The sequence below is a fragment of the Ictalurus furcatus genome, chromosome 14 (genome assembly GCF_023375685.1).
Source record: "Ictalurus furcatus strain D&B chromosome 14, Billie_1.0, whole genome shotgun sequence".
Taxonomy (NCBI): domain Eukaryota; kingdom Metazoa; phylum Chordata; class Actinopteri; order Siluriformes; family Ictaluridae; genus Ictalurus; species Ictalurus furcatus.
Window position 1 is genome coordinate 17,646,056 of NC_071268.1, and position 20,048 is coordinate 17,666,103.

Sequence of the window (20,048 nt, forward strand, 5' to 3'; positions counted from 1 at the left end):
GTATCCCGGCAACACAAAATTTTTTATGGAATGTTATCGAGACGCAACCAGCAAGCCTTTCGGGTATCTGCTGATTGATTATAAAACAAAAACTCCCGAACACTATCGGCTCAGAACAGATTTACTTGCGCCACACCCTGTGGTATATCTCCAGAAAAGAAGATAGCGATATGTCTGCCAGACTTTGTAGAAACCTGCCGCTTTTAAAAATATTATTAAAAGCGTCACCCAAACAAAGACGGATTATTTTACAAACTGCCACAGACGAGCTCATTGCGACATTGTGTGAAGTAGCTCTTAACGTTCTCTACGGCAATATACCTCTCACATCTCAACAATACCAGAAGCTCAGAAAAAGGAAAAGCGTGATCAAATTTGTAGCGGATAAGACTGTTGGTGTTAAAAGAAAGAGACGTGTGATAAATCAACAGGGGGGCTTTCTTCTACCGCTCTTAAGCGTGGCTATCCCTTTCATTTCCAGCCTGATTGCATCTAGATAACAGAGGGAATGGAGCACGCAGAGAAAATGTTTTTAGTCCCGCAGCACCAGTTGGACAAACTAAAGACCGGGACAGCACGCGAATCTATTCAACAAATCGTGGAGAATGATTTGGACATTGCTATAAGAAATATCTTGCACCGCTCTGACTTGGACAGTTATGAAAAAGCGAAGCTGTACACAAACGTTTTACAGCGCTTTTTAACAGTCGCTAGACAAGGGGACCGTGAAATCAGCACATTAACATTGACGACTATGCAGACTGAGCATCCTGAACAAGAAAAGCCGTCTGCGCCACCCGGCGTAAACCACCAGGACGGTTTAGATAACGTAGCGGCGGATATTTTGAAGAATATTCCGCAGAGGAGTGTAAAAAACGCTCGCTACATTTTAGATAAGATGTCTAAAATGAAAGATGTCACATCTTGGGACGATTCGGGGGAGTTTGTGTTTAAGGGTAGAACTATTCCCGGCTCACATATGCTCGATTTAGTTAAAGGCATCACGGCTCCGCAAAAGATTTCCGATGCCCGAAGACCTGTCGGCTGGCTCGAATTTCTGGAGGCTTTTGCTACTTTAAACATACCATACTCAACGGTGCCAAACCATTATGTCAGACACGCAATTAAATCTTTCAAAACCAAATCGACTTCGCCTATAACCAATTCGTCTAAGAGGCGTAAAAAGCAGAAAATACTTCCGAGCACACCATCAGCAAAATCAAATTATTCAGATGGCCCTGTATTCAAATCACCCACTCTTGACACGAGTCAGTGGCTACGTTTTTAAACCATGAGTTTTCTTTTGTTTATGATCTTGTTATTATCTGTATTGCTGTATGTGGTGTTTGTATAACAATAATAATAATAATGATGTTAATAATAATAATAATAAAGAGTCAAAAAAGAAGAAGAAATCTCTTTTCTTTGTTTTTATTGAAAATATCTAGTGTTAGACATAAACATTTCACCTGTCTGAACACAACGAATACATTTGAAAACATTTTCATTACAAAGACCTTTTTTTAGTTTTAGTTTTTTCATAAATGCTGACACCATCTTGTCGTTTTTAATAAAATCGCCGGTATACATCTTCAGCACTCGGTCATAATCATGTCCCTTCACCATGTGATAGAGAAAAAACACACAATGCTGCCCGCAGGTCTCTGATGAAAAATCTTGGACTTGTACTGCTGAATGTTGAATCACTCTAGAATTTCGGTTTAAAAAGTTTTTGATATTCTGTGGAAAACGATTGTCATCTGGTTTATTACCAAAGCTGTCGAAAAAACAACCCACGCCGACCTCGTTTATGTAGATGGCTAGCCAGTGTTCACCCGGGAGTCCTGAAGGATGCGTGTTGATTATCACCATGGATGGTAATTTTCTCAAGGGGGCTTTTGGTAGGTGGTCACACGGTAGTACGCCGAGAAAATGGGTGTTACATGAGATCTTATCCATTATTGCCGTAAGCTGGATGGTGTCCATTCTGCCTATTAATAGTAATCAACCAGGATCTGTCTGCGATTTGACACTTCGATGATGCTGTCAAATATGGCATAAACGATTAAGTTGATCGTTCGGGGTAGAGGTTGTCTAAAACATGCTTCTAGCCTAATGTTCCCAGACTTGATAAGCGACACGTGTTGACTGCAGTCTTCGTCCGGCGTGAGATTAAACGCATAAAGGGTATACCCATGCAGAAAATCCTCCCTATCAATAGCTAGAGGTTGATTTTTAAGATGCTTTCCAGAAGCCAGCGCTAACTGGTAAAATTCGCGTACCGCAGAGCCACTTCCATATTCAGGCTGCAGAGGTTTAGCGGGGTGCTGTTGGCCGTCCAGATAAACTGCCAAAAATTCTAGGTCATAGTTTTTAAAGGCGAACGGATTTTTATCATACGAGCCTGTAAACGCATCATTATCAACCATAGCCAGAACAACGGATTTTGGTAGAGTTCCTAAGAACAAGTTTTCTTGATTACAAACACGTGAGCCTACAGGGATTGAGAAGTTTTTCACACACACCCTGTCGATGGGGTATTTGGCTGGCGTCGAGAGCAATGCTTGCGCGTGCCCCAATCTCACACCTGGTGATACCGACACTTTTTTCACAAACAGTGAAGCTGACACGATGTTTAGTTTATAGGCCACAGCGTCGTTCCTCATCAAACAGAATTCATCTTTCGCCCTCGTCATGCGAATTTTAATGTCCACGCCGTTAAGCATTAGTTTTTCTTGAAAGAATATGTCACTGTGAATGGGGGCCAGTAGTTCAACAACGTTGCTGGCGTTGGTAAATGCAGCTCGTTTGGTCAAACCTCTATTACCACCAGCGGGGTCCGTTACGTCCATGTGACCGGCCGTGTCTTTGTAAAAGAGCCCCGCTGAGAACAGCGTTTCAAGAGCGTCTTTTCCATAATTGGTGAGACACTCTATTATGCATCAATAAGGATATGTGTTGGAACTTTGTGATATGAGACGGTCTCCAAGCGACACGTCCACTTGTGAAAATATCGTAGATCCGGCATAGTTAATAAGCCCCACGGGGGCTCCGTCTGCTATGTCTGTGCCGTCTGCGTTAGTGATTTTGAGACGCAAAAAAACCAGGGTGTTGTTTAGGTCCACATAATCCTCTCCAGTCCCCGCTATAAAAAACTCCAGAGGTGATGTTTCTGATATTGCTGACAACGGTGGTACTTCTATATATGTATTTTTTTCAATAACGGTCTGTGTTAATGGTACTGTGAATAGGTCCAGCTCGGTTTTTAAACATTCTTCTGACATATTGTGTAGTAAAGACATGGTCTAAAATATTGTTTTAACGCAGGTCTTTGGTCTTTTTGCTGTAGAGCTGGTTGGCGTCTTCTTGTGCTTGCGTTTTACAACTGACGATTTCTTGGTGTTATGTTTTCTTTTCTTCGTCGTTTGGCCACTCCTCCGAGTCCCTGGCGGTTTAGATGTTCTACTACGAGCCATCACCATTAATCCGGATCCATCTTGAGTGTTATTATTGTTGTTGTTATTATTATTAAACGTATGCGATAATGTATTGCTGACAACATCGCTTAGTATGTTTTTTGCTGCTGATTTAAGATGTGGTTTGGCTATGCTAAAACCGCGTTTTAGCAAAGGAATGGCCATTCTAAAGAGACCTCTAAACACACCCCCTAACCCGGCTCCGTACATAACTCCGCCCCCTGCATAACCGGGGAGCCCATTCCCCGCTTGATTCTGGTAATATTGGACATAACGCAAAGGGTCTGTGTGGTGATTGTTGAAATATGCCATTATGATTATTTTTTAAACAAATTGTTTCACAGGCCTAAAATGCAGCTTGGCACACACCTTCCCGTAACTGAAGCGCACGTCTCGATTTTGATCGTCTTTCACCTGTATGGTTATCTCACTGACGGACGATTTATTAACCGATACGTAGTGTGGGGTGTCGTATCTAACACTAACATTCTTGTGGTTCTCCCCCTCTATATGTACACATCTCAGTAGCGGCACGTAGAAATCCCCCACGGTCTGGTATTCTATGATATCGGTATAAATATACATACTGTAAAACCCCGCGTTAATATCAGCCTGAAAAGGTGCATAAGTCATGCCAGATCTTTCAACAGCATGGTCCGTAGTTTCAATAGCAACTCCCGGTTTTAATCCTAAAATGTTGGCCACCTTTCCATAAAATGTCAGCGATGTCTTCGGGGGGCCTTTGAGAAAAATTTTATTTTTAACATGGTCATAGCCGAGACTCGCACGTTGTGTGAGAGTCGCGTTGATCTCCCTGATCAAAAAAACGACGTCGTCATAATATCCAGTCTTTAACCTGTAAGATGCGTTTGATATATTGCCTTCAATATTATATTCGGTGACCCGATTCTCAGTCTTCGTTGTTTCACCATAGTTGAAAATGAACGTAGCACCTTCCTCATTAAATGTGTACCACGACAGCGGATATTCAAATTCGATTAACCCGACTTGCCATTCTCCTTTTAGATTGATAGTTTTTGATAATCGAGTTGTATAACACGAGATACTATTTTCCGGATAAACGGTCCTTGAGGCATTACAGGGAAGCGTTACATAAAAACCACCAGCAGTCATGGTTGGTTTTTACATGAATGTGTGCCATCTACGAGGTTTCGTCTGTTTTTATGGGTTCTGTACATCGACCAATTCTTTCTGGTCGATCCACGATGCGAATTTTGAGGGCCATCCGAGCCATCTAACCAAAACCATTGTTTTTCGACCTTGTTTCTTCTTGTCTAAAATTTTTTCCACTTTAAATGTTTTGTTTTTGTTCACAAATATTTTTTGTAATTCCTCTTCATAAAAAACACCATCGATGACATCGCCGTCATAATCACACAACCTATAGACGGGACGTTCGCGTGATATGCATTCTGTTATAGTGAAGAACTCGTGCGTGTAGTTTTCTTTATAACCTTTTGTGAACGGACCTCTTACTTTAGAAATTCTAACAATGTCGCCAACTTTATATTTAAATTTAGGGGTTACGCCGGGGCCGTCTTTAGATCCATATAGGTTTTTATACACGGCAGATTCATTTTCTTTGGACACATCAATAGGTCTCATCTTAATGCTCCTGTGATAGCTGGCGTTGTATCCGTCCGTGATGTCTTGTAGAATATCGATATAGCGTTTGGAGTTTGTAGCAGTTAAATATCTCCACATCCGCCCTTTTAAGGTTCTATTAAACCGCTCGACGATGCACGCTTTTAAATCGGTGGCTGTTGCAAAATGTTGTATGTTGTACTTTTTTGTCATGCTTTGAAAATGTTTATTAAAAAATTCTTTCCCATTATCTATCTGTAGTTTACGGGGCACCCTGCCCTCATCCAGTATAGATTGGAAAGCTTTAGACACCTCGACACCGGATTTGTTTTTTAAAACCCGAGTCCACGCATATTTACTAAACATGTCTATGCACGTCAACAGAAAATGAACGTTGTCGTTTTCCTTGGCGTATGCAGACATATCGACCAGATCTGCCTGAAACTGCATATCAATACCATAAACAAAAACACGATTTCTTTTGTATTTTAGCGGTGCAGTTCTGTGTAACGTGTAAGCATCCTCGCCGGCGAGCCAATCCGAAACTTGTTTATCTGTTAAACGAACCCCTGTTTCCTTTAAAACACCGTCTTTTAAACGTTTTTTACCACCAAAAGACCCCGCATTTGAAGGTGTGTAATAGACTTTTTTCAGGTCTGCTGTCATGTCTCCGGACATGTCGACACTTTAACAAGCACAAAAGAATAACACAGATGGTCTTAAACGTCTTGGTATTTATTTCAGTAAAAGATCATAAACGTTATCATACAACATCATTGAGGGAGTGTAGGAATTTTATACACATCACAATGTTTTTGTCAACCACATACGCTATAAATGCGTCTATTATTTCACAGACATCTGTCTGGTCATTTCTCGACAGCAGAATTTCACACACATCATAGACATACGTACACATACATAAAATGTCTGCAATTCTAATACGTCTGCCACATTCAGTCACAATATCTAGTATTTTTGTGATAGAAACCAAAATCGGTTCGCATGCGTTAATACACATATGTACCAAAGCAGTCCAATCACACACCTTACCTCGCACAAGACACATCTGATTCACGAGATTTGTTAGACGTCTCGGGTCAACATCGCATCCGTTTACAACTACGGATACACCAACACGGTCCGTAAGGCATTTGTACAACAGACCGGACATCTCGCACCTAATACGGCGTTTAAGCAGACTCTTTGCTAATCCTGTAGCGCTGCACACATTCCCCATCTCAAACGGTTGGTGTGACTCCCTTCCAGCTGTCCACGGCGTCGTAGACGATCTGCTCGCTGCTGACATCCACAAGTTTCTCTCTTACCTCGTTAAGCCTTTGCACGATGTACACTTCGTCCTGCAGCTCGTGTAGAACGGCATCCACCGATCCTTGAATTCTCTGAGGGTTAACCCTCAAACCAAACCGACTCAAGGCTTGAGCGATGAAATGTTTAAGCCCAGGTTTGAGCAGATCACGCGATAGTTCCTCAAAGTATTTGTCAAAGAAATACGCGTCAGGTTCGAAGAGACAAGAGTGTCTAAGCTGACTCGGATGATCCACTTCGCACCCCAAACAGAGATCTTTCAGTTTTTTATTGATAACATGCTCCAGAAGGACCACGACTGTCGCTTTTATAATCTTGAACGCGTCAGATCGAATACAGCCGTCTGTGTCATCAACACCGATGTAGGCCGAGGCGCCAGTTAAAGAGCCGCTGATTCCGTACGGAGTTGTGAGGAAACTTAGGTTGTGATATCCTAATTCCTTGCAGAAATTATCCAACCACTTGTTGTCGTATGTTTGCGGAGTGGATTCTAGCGTTGTCGCGTTGTCGTCGGGCAGAGCCGGCGCTGTCTCCGGGGTGTTGCTGTAGCAGGCGTATGTAGAATCTTGAGACATCTTCGTAATATGTGTTTAACTGTGACACAGGCCACCCCGTTTTAATCATCACAGCATGAGGGCGGTCTTAAGAGAGGATCTCCGGAGTTGGTAACGCCCTGCTCGGGGTTAAACGACAGCTCCTTTACAACCTCATCGCCCACACGAAGATTTTTTGACAAACTAATACATTTGTTGTTTTTTCTCGGAGCGAAAGTTAGCTCCTCAATCTTTTCCTCAGAGTCTCTTATAGGCGTGATGCAGAACCGTCTTCTAGAGATATTAGGAGTTCTCGGTGTAGCCATTGTAGCAGTTAGTTACAGACTGTCTTCTGTGTTTAACCATAATGTCTTAACAAGCTATTTAAAACCCATTAACACCCCCGCAGACACTCATTATCATAAACAATCTGTAGGATCACACCACGACCCCCCTAGTCATAAAAAAACTCTTTGGTCAGGAAGAAACAAAGAGCCATAAATTAAGCACTCCTAGAGAAACGCAGGCCTGTCAAGGACGAGGCCATAAATTAGCCCTCTAGTTCTACCGCCGTGATTGACATTTTGACAGAACGTACTGGCTACGATGAAAACATGTGAATGGGTGTGTTTAGAGAGAGAGTGAGAGGCGTGTCTGAAAACGCGTATGTGTGGGCGGGGTTTAGCGAGAGTGAGGCGTCTCCGTTTAACTTCATTACTGCTTAACACAGCGACTGGAAGACATCTCTGGAAAATACTTCTCTCCTAGTTTAAACATTACGGAGATTCTTTTAGCCAGCACTTTAACATTTTTACCTCGTAAGGATCTTTGTTTAGAAGCCGTGTAATAGGTGCTATTCTTTTTAAACAGCTCTTTTAACCATTTTTACCTCCTAAAGTTTTTATGTGTGTTTTTTTGGAAACCTAGTAATACGGATTCTTTTTAAACAGCTCTTTTGATCATTTTTTACATCCTAAAGGTTTGTGTTTAGAATGTATGTAATACAAACGATTATTTTAAACAGATTCTTTTTTAAACAGATTCTTTTTTAAAAAAAGACGCTTTAACTCCTAAACTTTTTATTCAAAGGTAAACCGGGATCCCTAAAAAACATAATCAACATTTGTTTTCATTTATTTCACAAAACAAATATTCTACTCATATATGTACACATTCAAACATCATGCTTTTCTAACAATGTGTTTACACAAACGAAATAACGCCACAAAGTAACACAAACACAGCCCCATATTAAAAACATTATTTCTTTTCAGACGTATTTCACCCCACCAAAAACCAAACTCATTAACATAAACACCTTTTGTTGGGAGGGGGGCTATTCCCCCCAACACACACCTCTCCACAACACCCCCAGACACAAAGGAGCCAGATTGACCAGCTGATAAACTCCATAGGGTTACCCCCCTCACCACCCCTACAGACCTGCCAGTCAGGGAAGCACAGAGGGTCATAAATTATCACACACAACACTTTGATTGACAGTTTGACAGAAAGTGTATGATATAACTACTAACATATTCCCAGATTGTGTGATCCAGGGGAAAAGGAAGACTGAAGGTGGGAAAAAAGTATGCATTTTCAGGCCCCAGAAGCCATTGTTGAGAAATGAGTGACTCAGACGCTCGAAATGTGGAGGAGAAAGTCCATTTGGACCTTTCATTTATATTCCATAAATTAAGTTATAATAAAGGGTTTCTCTTTTATGACGTGTGAGCAGAGAGATAAAAAAAAAGGAATAGTTTTCTGTAGGCCTAAAAGGAGGTCTTAGCCCAGATTATAGAATACATGGTTTGGTTTGTCATTCACACATACAGCCTTATAATGTCAATAGCTCAATTGTAGTCAGCTTGCTCTTTCAGCAGCCTTTGGGCTGTGGATCGTTCTATGAGAGATAAAAAGTGACACAGAGTGTTTCTTTTTTTGTCTATATTGCTCATTTCATTCAGTACCTTGTCTATAAATCCTGCAGAGATGTTAGGTATAATATTTGTAGTATTTTAGTAACTATTGTTTTATAACTTGAAGTTAGTAAGTTATAAAAAATTGTGTTCACCATTATGGTAATTAAGTACATAACACTTAAGTTCCTTTTAAATAATGTGGAAAAACTAGTTGGAACAACATGATTTTTATGAGTAATCAAGTTAAAAACTTGTGTTTATTATACAGATTATTAAATGAGTTTTAATTGAATACATTTGACTGTAGAGGTAAAGGTGATTTCTCCAACTCAGTGTGGTTCGTTGGTTGAAATTAATTTAAAGTTGTCATAACTCAAAAATGATTGGTGTTTTGCAAAACTGTCTGTGTGGTTCGCCTGAAAGAGTTTTATGTGTGTTTATTGTTTGTTTAGTATTATGGTGTTACTGTGCGTGTTCCAAGTTATGAGGGAAGGTCTCCGTCCGGCCTGGCTCCCCAGTCTCCTGGCATGACACCAGACTGGATTGAGACCGTGTTGAGCGGATTGTATACAGTTCCATATTTAGATTGGGTACACGGCTGGTCAGAAGCATGCGCGCCGGAGCTCCAAATCATTCTTTTAATTTTAATTTGAATTCCGTGTTTCCCTGTTTGGAAACTGAATGAAAGTGTTTTGAGTTCCATGATGACGTTCATCTAAAACAGAGCGCGCAAGAGAGGGAGAGAGCGCGTGCGAGAGATTTTATTTTCCCTTTTTACTTCCCCTTTTTACAATCTTTTAGTTATCAAATTTCACACTACACATTAAAGTCAAGGTGACTCTCTCTCTCTCTCTCTCTCTCTCTCTCTCTCTCTCTCTCTCTCTCTCTCTCTATATATATATATATATATAAATGCTTAAACATATTTCTGTAAAAGTTAAAATCAATCAGTATTATTGATTTTATCAGTCCGGAGAGAACTTTTATGGCAGTTTATGTGTTGCGCCACGTTGTTTCTTCTGCACAGGCATATCGACATTTTTGCCTGACCAACGATAAAATTGATCAGCTAACACTTGAACCTGTTCCTTGTGAGTGATGTACTTAACAAATTAATTTTAAAAAACCCTGAAAAGTAAAACAGACCCGAGGTTACAGTCTCTGCCTAATCACAAGGACCAATGTGGTCCGTATCAGGCTAAGTCACATCCTCCCTGTTGAGATAATGTTGAGCCTAAACATTTGGTTTTAGAGAGCACTGTACCTTCATGAACTGACTCACTAACAATAGCTGGAATAACCATAACTAATTTGTGTATCTGTGATTCCTATACGGGTACGTGTCCATACATTGGTAAGTAGTGTAAGTGGTGTAAGTGTGAGTTCTTCTGGCGTGTGGTATTCCTGTTGCATAATGATGAATAATTTCTGCATATTTTCTCTTTAAATGCTGGTTATGTCCAGTGATGAATAATTAGTAAGATCAGATGGCAGTAGTAGTCTGCACATTTTAAACTCTCTGTAAGGTGTTGTATGCCTGTTACAGATGTGATATCTGAGTCCGTAACATTAGAATAAGGTGGTGATTACCTAATGTGGAATTCGGGTTTTGCAGGGAGTACGAGTATCTGGATTAGGCAGCCTTGCATAATGGTTCCTTTTGCTGACATGTGCTGATGTGAGTTTGTGAGTTAGTTTAATTACAGTCTCTTTACAACAGTGTAGTTTGAAGTGATTTGTTTCTTTTCTGAACCGTAGATTGGTGAATAGAATAAAGTAGTTGTGTAAATATGCATGCATATATATATATATATATATATATATATATATATATATATATATATATATATATATATATATATATATATATATATATATATGTGTGTGTGTGTGTGTGTGTGTGTGTGTGTGTGTGTGTGTGTGTGTGTGTGTGTGTATACGTATACTATACGGTGTGCTATGGATATGTCATACAAAGTATACGAGTTGCAATATTTAAATAATACAAAGCAGTGGTCACAAACTCGAGGAATGGAGCATATACTGCACAATCTGTGAAGTGAATTGATAAATCTTTATATGGTAGCTGTGACTGAGCTGAGAACTGGATGCAGGTGTGTTGAAAAAAGTTGATTTCCAAATTTCTGGTATAACCCCGTTGTCTAATGAAAGATTAAAATGATAAGTTAAAAGAGATGAAATAATATCAGCTGCTAAAATTCAAAAATACAGATTCCACACAATCAGGGCCTTGTGATTTGTTTATATCGAACAATTTGAGTGCTCTGTAAACGTCAGAAGTCTTAATACATTAAAAACGTTAAAAACTGAACTCCTCATTTTGAATTGTTTTTGAATGGCTTTCCGGGGGGGTCCCGGGTCAGGAGTGTGGGGCGCTTACAGGGCTGTAGTTTATATATTGAAAACATTGGATTCGGTGGCACAAGGATTGCCAGCACTGTGCGTGGAGATGCTCTCTTAGTGCAGATCACTGGGAAAATTGCTCTCTCACACATCGATCTTACATTCATCACACCAGGTCATTTCTATTTTGAAAGAACAGGATATGGGGATATGGGGTTAATCTATGTGCCATCCAAAATGAAATTCTTAAACCTATTAGTGTGCCTAACACACCAACTGTAGTGTTGTAGTGCCTAATTAATTCTGTGGAGCCAGTCACTGAGAACACTCACGATTGCCTAGCCGAAATTCATATGTCCTCGAGCTTAAAAGTTTCGGGTCTGAAATTTCACAAACATTATGAACACCCTGATCTGCCCAATTGGCTGAATTAAAAGCTATCACTACAGAGTGCAACCTGGTTAAGGGTAGAATTGCTAATATATAAATATATAGATAAATACTGACGTTTAGGCCCATGGATTGTGTCGTCTGTTTGGAGTTGTTTGAATGCAATGCGGTTTTAGAAAAAGCGTTGGAACGCCACTTATCGAGCAAATAGTTTAATTCAATTCAATTCAATTCAATTTTATTTGTATAGCGCTTTTTACAATAGACATTGTCTCAAAGCAGCTTTACAGAAATTAAATATTCTATTTATATTATATATTATATTATATATTATATATATATTATATATATATAAAAATTTAATTGAATTCTGATCGTACCTACTGCACTTCTCACTGTATGTATTACAGATGCCCATGATTTTAACCAGTGTGCGAGGGGTAAGGTAGAGGAATGATCTCTGTACTTACAGGCAACGGTGGAGGATAAACTGAGTGTGATGTTTGTGGTCAAAAAAAATAATTTTTTTTTCTTGACCAGGGATAGGTCCTAGATCTGGCATACCATCTCAAGTTAACGTAATTTGTGCTGATACTAAACATATTTCGGTAGATGCTCTACCTCTTGCACTAATGACCTATCGTTATTAGGTCACTGCATGCGGACTAACAGCAATATGTATCTAACACCGCATGAAATGCTTACGGGTCGACCCATGTCTGTGTCTGTTCCTTATGATGGACTGCCACTGGAGTAATTGCAGATGAAGCAAAAGCATATATGAGACCACTAACTATTATGTATGAAGCTATCTATTCACAGGAAAAGAGCTGGGTGCATTGTTATGGGTGAGGCGTTACCGCCTCAACGGGGGGAGGTGTTCACCCGGAGGTGGGAGACCCGGAGAAGCGAGAGAATGCTGACTACAAGGCAGCAGCGGACTACAAGAACATGCGACCCCCGATCCCCGGAGGATGCTCGATCCTCCAATGACGAGATGGTGGGGAACACGTGAAGGTCCGGTACAAAGCTGCTGTGTACGAAGCTGCTGTCAACGGGGGGTCTGCTATCGTAGAACTCTCAAGTCAATGGCAGACAGGATGAGAAGATGTGAAGATCCATACCCTGGGTGTACGTGCTAGCCTAACCTCTCCCCAAAGGGTGGCTCTCTACAGTACGTAAAGTGCTTGAGCTGAAGACAACCAGCATACAGAGAGATACTGCCAACATAGACTGTCATTGTTATAAACTATATATATATATATATAGTTTATATATATATAGTTTATATTGTATATATATATATAAATGTATTTATAAACAATATACTGTATTGTTATAAAATGTTTGTGATATGACGCACTCAGGCACGAGAAAAGTATAATGGTGCTGTCGAGCACATAGTGCTGGCAGGGTGGGAATTTTTCCTCATAGGAGGTTTTTTCACCCACCCCTGACTGCGAAGGATTGGGGTTTGTTTTTTGGGGGGAAGCAAGACTCTGCAGGTCCCGACAAATACAAAACTGTGGGCTGACAGGCCTAGTTGAGAAAGATAGGGACGTGTAGATCCACGTACTGTACTGTAGTGGCCACTCATACTTAAACTAGCGACGGCAGTAGTAGTAGTAATGAATGATTAGGGGAACTCAGTTAATCACACTTATAATCAATGTAGGCAAGCAAATGTTTAATCAAGGTAGTTAGATTCGAGATAACATATATATATAGTTGAAAGTAGAAGTTAAGGGTTATGGCTAGGTACATCTACATGGGTCCGGCGCAAAGTGGACGTAGGGGGGTCCTAAGGCCCATTCTCCAGCTGCCAATCTACTATGAAGCCCCGGGGCGCACAACGCTAGCACGTCTCCCACCAGGTCTACAAAACCTCCTCAGCTCCTATTCCTATTCCTATTACGAGGACGAGCGCAGGAATTATGGCTTCGTTAGAGTAATCCTCCGACAGCTAGCGGGGGACGGCCATGGGGTGCAGCAGAACCAGTTTCTCCACAGATACCCGCTTAATTAAGGTAGTGTATGAGGCTTTATAGCCTCAGAGGGGGGAAATGTTGTGGATAAAAATGACATGAAATAAACATGAGGGAGACCTAGTATGAGTAATATGTAATTTTATTACATAAATTTATTTATTTTATTATAAGAGCTGAGGAGTGCAAACACACACACACTCTCGTACAGTCAAGGGCGGGCATGTAGACATAACATACACACACTCTCTCTGTCTCTCTCTCTCTCACACACATAACATTATAACTTTATAAGAATAATAAAAAGGAGTATTAAGATATTATAAGGGTAATATCTTATAATAATAAAATATATACGCTTTATAAAAAACTCTTTATAAAAATAAAGAGTAGTAGGATATGTAGGATAGTAGAAGGGTAATATAATGATATTATGAAGTAGGAAGTACAGTAAACCATTTTGCAAGCAGTATAACTATATATAAAATATAGATATAGAGCAAATATGAAAAAAAATTATAAACCAGAAATACAGAAAAATGTAACTTACTCATAATTCAGATGGTGAAGATTCTTGTCTCGCAAGGAAGGCCTTAATTTTAAGAGAAAACCATGAGGAGCCATTTATAAGGGTAGCTGAGTCAAGCTGACCCCGCGAGATAAGAGTGAGACCAAGGTCTCTCTAAATTGTTTTGTCTCTCTCCACTTTGGAACCTAATGGTAAATTGGAAAGGCCTCTTTCAGAACCTAATGGTAAATTGGAAAGGCCTCTTTCAGAACCTAATGGTAATGTAGATGAGCTCTTTTTTAACCCTATTGGTATTGATATCATAGTCTTTCTGAAATATATTGGTTATCTACTGTGTAAATACAGTATAAATACTGGAGCTTGAGCTCCGGGTGTCAGATCACTTCTGAGAATTCTCATCGGTGTGGATCTCGTGTGGTGGAACGGAACCAATAAATCTGGACCTTGCTTCTTCTCACTCACGGCTGGTGTCTTTTTTTCTATCTCCAACTGGGTTCGGGGATAGATGTGAGTATTTGCTTCTATGTTGAATTTTAAGTGTTTTTGGGTAATAGGCTAAATTTGAGCCAGCAGTGGAAAAAAGTTTCTCTTTTATCTGAGTCTTTCTACCTAAATGCCACAAAGGACTGCCAAGCTTTTGTAAGAGACAGAGGGTTTCTAACAGCTCCTCTGAGCAAAGAGGAAAGAGACTTTCCAATCACTTACTCTATGGTTATCCATGAGAAGATTGAGATGTTTGAGAGGCTCCTGCGTGCTATTTACACTCCTCAGAATGTTTACTGTGTTCATGTGGACCAGAAGTCACCTAAGATCTTTTCTGAGGCTGTACAAGCTATTGTGTCTTGTTTGCCAAATGTGTTTGTGGCCAGTAAGTTAGAGAGTATTGTCTATGCCTCTTGGTCACGAGTTCAAGCAGACATCAACTGCATGGAGGACCTTCTCAAGTCTCCTGTCAAGTGGAGGTATCTGCTCAACGCATATGGGGCAGATTTTCCCTTAAAAACCAATGCAGAGCTTGTTCGCTCCCTGAAAAATCTCAATGGAAAGAATAGTATGGAGTCAGAAGTCACACCCTCACACAAAAAAGCCCGCTGGGAGTACCATCATAACGTCACCAATACTGTGACTCGAACAGGTATTAAGAAGACCACTCCACCCATCGGCACCCCTATGTTCTCTGGGAATGCATACTTTGTTGTTACTAGAGAGTTTGTAGAATATATCTTTAAGACTCCAGAGATCCAGAACTTTATGGAATGGGAGAAGGACACGTACAGCCCAGATGAGCACATGTGGGCAACACTACATAGGATGCCTTTGGTGCCTGGCTCCAACCCCCCCAATGAAAAATATGATGAGTCGGACATGCTGGCCATAGCGAGGTTGGTCAAGTGGAGTTATCATGAAGGAAACATGAAGAATGGAGCACCACATCCACCATGCACTGGGACATATAGACATGCAGTGTGTGTTTATGGAGCAGGGGACCTGAACTGGATTCTGAAGCAGAAATATCTCTTTGCTAACAAATTTGACCCACAAGTGGATGATATTGCTATAAAATGCATGGAGGTTTTTTTACGGTACAAATCAATTTATGGTCAGTCTTTACTTAGCATAGGTAAAACAAAAAGAATTCAATAATGCTGCTACACATTTACAGAATGTATACCAGCTGTGTAAATTTTTTCAAGTTTATTCAAGAAAATATTCTATTGTTCAAAGTTCGTGAACCTTAATATAGCGAAGTCAGTAATATTTGAAATAAGTTTTAACAGTTAAAAGATTTTAACACTAGTAAAACAGACAAACTTCAGAAGAGTGTGTATATGTGTGTGTGTCTGCGTGTGTGTCTGCTTGTGGGTGAACTCAGTCTCATGGCAATAGATGAGAGAACTATTAGCAAGCAGTTAATTGTAAGACTTTGTTACAGATTTTAAATCAAGACTAAAAACACTTTTATAAGTTGGCTTTTTAATCTGTGTTTCTGTTTTAAGTGTTTTATTTGTTTGATTTTTTTTTTCTTTTAAATACTCAATATTTTATTTTATTATATTTTATTCTATGCACAGCATTAAAATTAAATTAAAAATCTTTTGCTTTCAATGCGCTTTATAAATTAAATGTACTTAATTCTATGGTCAAAATAAGGTTCTTTTATGCATTTTGCCAGAGACATTATGCAAGTGCTAATTCTCTATTTGTTAAAATAATAAAGACAATACACTGTACTATCTTACAGTAACTTATCTTGATTTATTTCATCCTAAAATTGACAGGTAACACGGAATAATAAAACAATGTGTTATTATAGCAAGTTAAATATATATTAGAATGTGTTGTCAACAGTTTATTACAGTTTGACTTGTTGAGTTTTGATATCAGTCCTTAATTACCTCCCAGATAGCAATTTGGTTTTGAGACAAATTTGGCTGCGAGTTTGGCCGACATACCACCTGCAATTACGGACCAAGATTGGCCAGAAAACCACTTGCTGAAAGTAAGAAAAACCCATGCCAGAAATAAACCAAAATTCACCCACAACTTATCCATGTACCCAGAAGCCAGCCATAACTGGCCCACAAAAATGCTGGAATGTCCAAATGTCAGCCAGAAAAGAGCCATAACTGGGCCAATATTATTCCAGAATCCCAAAAAGTGAGCCAGACAACAGAAATAACAGATATAAATACAAATATAGAAAAATTGGTATATTATATGTATGTATGTATTTATGTATGTATGTGTATATATATATAGAGAGAGAGAGAAATGACATGGGGCAGGTGCAGATCAAAGTCTTTATTTTTACTTAGCAGGATACACACAGGCACACGGTGGCTTGGTGGTTAGCACATTCGCCTCACACCACGTCTCGGGTTCGAGTCCCACCGGGGCCATGTGTGTGCGGAGTTTGCATGTTCTCCCCGTGCTGTGGGGGTTTCCTCCGGGTACTCCGGTTTCCTCCCCCAGTCCAAAGAAAAAGACATGCATGGTAGGCTGATTGGTGTGTCTAAAGTGTCTGTAGTGTACGAATGGGTGTGTGAGTGTGTATGTGTTGCCCTGCGATGGATTGGCACCCTGTCCAGGGTGTACCCTGCCTTGTGCCTGAAGGCACATCAGCCAACAGAAGGAGGACCAAAGTCAAGGAGCGTGTCCATCCGCAACAGTTCAGTCACGTGCACACTCAGAAGCCGTGAAGCAGTGCCATCGCCTTGTGCCCGATGCTCCCTGGGATAGGCTCCAGGTTCCCCCGCGACCCTGAAGAAGGAGTAAGCGGTAGAAGTTGGATTGGATTGGATGGATTGGATTGGATGGATTGGATGGATTATTTTGGCCTTGGCCCACCCTGAAGATATGTCTGATGTTGTGCTCTATGTACACTTGTATAGACACTTGTTGATTTGTACAATATACCATAACTTTTTGAAAACTGTTTGTCTGTTGTTCCTGGCTTCCCTAATTTAGAGGTCTTTCCAGTTGAACTGTGAGCTGGTTACTCTGTACTGCCCAACCTAGACTGGGTCGTAATACTACATGTTGATCTAAATGGTTACCAGTAATCTCCATGACGTTACTTGCTTGGAGATTTTATGGCCCCAATAATGCTTCCTGGATGATTCAGGAGTTTTGAAATACGTCTGTATCCGATTCCATCAATATGTTTTGCAACAATAAGGTTGTGAAGGTCCTGGGAGAGCTCTTTGCCTTTAACCGTCATGAGATGTTTCTTGTGTGACACCTCGGTATCGAAAGGCCTTTTTATAGAACATCAATTTACTAACCCAGCTGAGATTAATTTGCATAGATAGGGGGTATAATTACTTTCTAACTACTTACTAGGGATGCACCAAAATGAAAATTCTTGGCCGAAGCCGAATATAATGAAAACTTGGCCGAATACGTTTTTTCGCGTTTTTTCCATTTATTTTGCCATTTTTTTCACCATTGCATAAATTAAATAGTTAAAATGTGCTTTTTACTATTTTGTCTTGCTTTTCAAAGAAAAAAATCAATTACAAAAACTACAATTTCAAAATATTTATTTAACACAGAACATTTTTTTTTCCCATTCCAGCAGGCATAGTGAAAGAAAATTCTCTTATATCATGTACTCTCATATTATGAACTGCTATCAAATACCTATAATGAATGAATTCATTTAATTACCTTGTATTCATTTAATTACCTCTTTAAATAAGCTGATCAACTGCCATTTTTCTTATAGCTGGCACATGTATTTTCTGTGTCTTGAAAAGACTTATTTTCATAGTGTGCTGTGTGTTTTGTTTTGTCTATCTGGTTGGCACCTGCACCAGTAGAAACCGTTCACACACTGCCGTTATCAATGTGTACAATGTGTATAAATACTTCTGTTTTGAATGAATAAACCAGAAGTCTCTGTGAACATTCATATGTGTCAGTGTGTGTGTTCATTCGTACTCTCCAGGTGCCTGAACTCTGCGGTAAACCACACTTTCTAGCTCATAGCAGCACAGAACTAAAAGTTAATAGAAGTAATGGTAGAACAGGCTGGAAGGCATGACGGAAGATCTGAAAGGCATAATCTGAGATACATGGAAATCTAACACATAGTCTACCAACAAGGCACAATATAACTTTAAATAAATAAATTAGTAAAATAAAAATATTTTTATGTGGTCATCTTTGAGCCCCCCTTGAATAGCCTATGTTAGGCCTATAATTGACTGCTGAAAGAATGTAACACTCTGTAGCCTACAACAAAAACATGCATTAAAAAGTGCATTAACAAGAGTGCAAAAAATGGTTATATTCAGTTATATACAGCTGATTATATTGGGGATATATATCGCTCGCTTCCCTGTACACCTCGCGGAGTATTATAGTAGATATAGTATAGTTAGATACATTGTTAATGTTATGTTCCTGGATAGATTTAGTTAGTTTAAACTATAGATTAGTTCATTTAGTCCCCGCTGGTTTTTCCCACTCCCAGTCCATGGTACTAGTTCATGTTTCTTGTTTTGTGCTTTGACCCTGTTTTCTGTGACCACAACTTTGATTCCTGCTTTGCCCCGTTTATGCCTGTTTGCCAATCGCCCGACCCTTTGCCTGTCTTGACTACATTTTTTGGATTATGATTTGGATTTGTCTGCCTGCCCTTAAATAAATACGTCTACCTGCACCTGCATCCGTACTCTACTCTCTTACGTCTCGCGACGTGACCGAATACTCCAGAAGAGAAACAAAACAAATGCACGTGTCCACAGTAAACAATGTCACAGTTGTCAACATCCGAAGAGCAGGCACTCGCTGAGCACTCGTGCACATAGCTTGTGCATGTGCACGCCCCCTCATCTCTCCGAGCGCACTGCCGGAAATGTAGGTCGTGACATTCGCGCGTCTCACTCTGGTTGCTAGGCTATTTGGTTGCGTCATCAAACACGTCATTGTTCGGTCAAATTTATTCTGCCTTTTCACTTATTCGTCCTGTGCTTTTCTTTTTGCTATTTTCGGCTGAATAATTTCGGTTGCCAAACATTCGGTGCATCCCTACTACTTACCGATTTCAGCTGGTTCCTTGCCTTACCTTGCCTTGGAGAACTGCTTTTTCTTAGCGTGTTCAATACTTTTCCCCCCCATGTCTTTCCACTTTATTACACATAACTTTATTTATGGATTTAATATTGTGAATTCTTTATATTTCCGGATTTTTTTCACCGTCTGGTGAAAATTTCATGTGAATAACCTCATTGGAAATATATTTACTGAAAGAAATGTCAACATGTTCAATACTTATTTCCCCCCACTGTATAAAATCTACAAATACTGATTACATCAATTAAAATTCACTGTGTACACTGTAGGGATAAAGCAAATAACTGCTTCTAATATCCCTCTTTCCTCCATCCGCCTTTTCAGCCTTTAAGAGT

At 39.9% G+C, this 20,048-nt stretch overlaps 2 protein-coding genes across 2 annotated transcripts; one reads left to right on the plus strand and one right to left on the minus strand.

The window, feature by feature from the left end:
- Positions 1 to 6,322: 6,322 nt before the first annotated feature.
- On the minus strand, positions 6,323 to 7,932 carry LOC128618147 (uncharacterized). Its single transcript, XM_053641604.1, has 2 exons — positions 7,914 to 7,932; positions 6,323 to 7,832 (listed from the first exon to the last, which is right to left on the minus strand). The coding sequence occupies exon 2, from the start codon at positions 6,983 to 6,985 to the stop codon at positions 6,323 to 6,325; it is 663 nt and encodes a 220-aa protein (XP_053497579.1). The 5' UTR covers positions 6,986 to 7,832; positions 7,914 to 7,932.
- A 6,753-nt stretch (positions 7,933 to 14,685) lies between these two features.
- On the plus strand, positions 14,686 to 15,949 carry LOC128618148 (beta-1,3-galactosyl-O-glycosyl-glycoprotein beta-1,6-N-acetylglucosaminyltransferase 3-like; the record flags this gene model as incomplete). The annotated part of the gene is made up of 1 exon (XM_053641605.1): positions 14,686 to 15,949. A coding segment is annotated over one exon (1,092 nt), but the record flags the coding sequence as incomplete, so codon positions are not given.
- Positions 15,950 to 20,048: the final 4,099 nt, after the last annotated feature.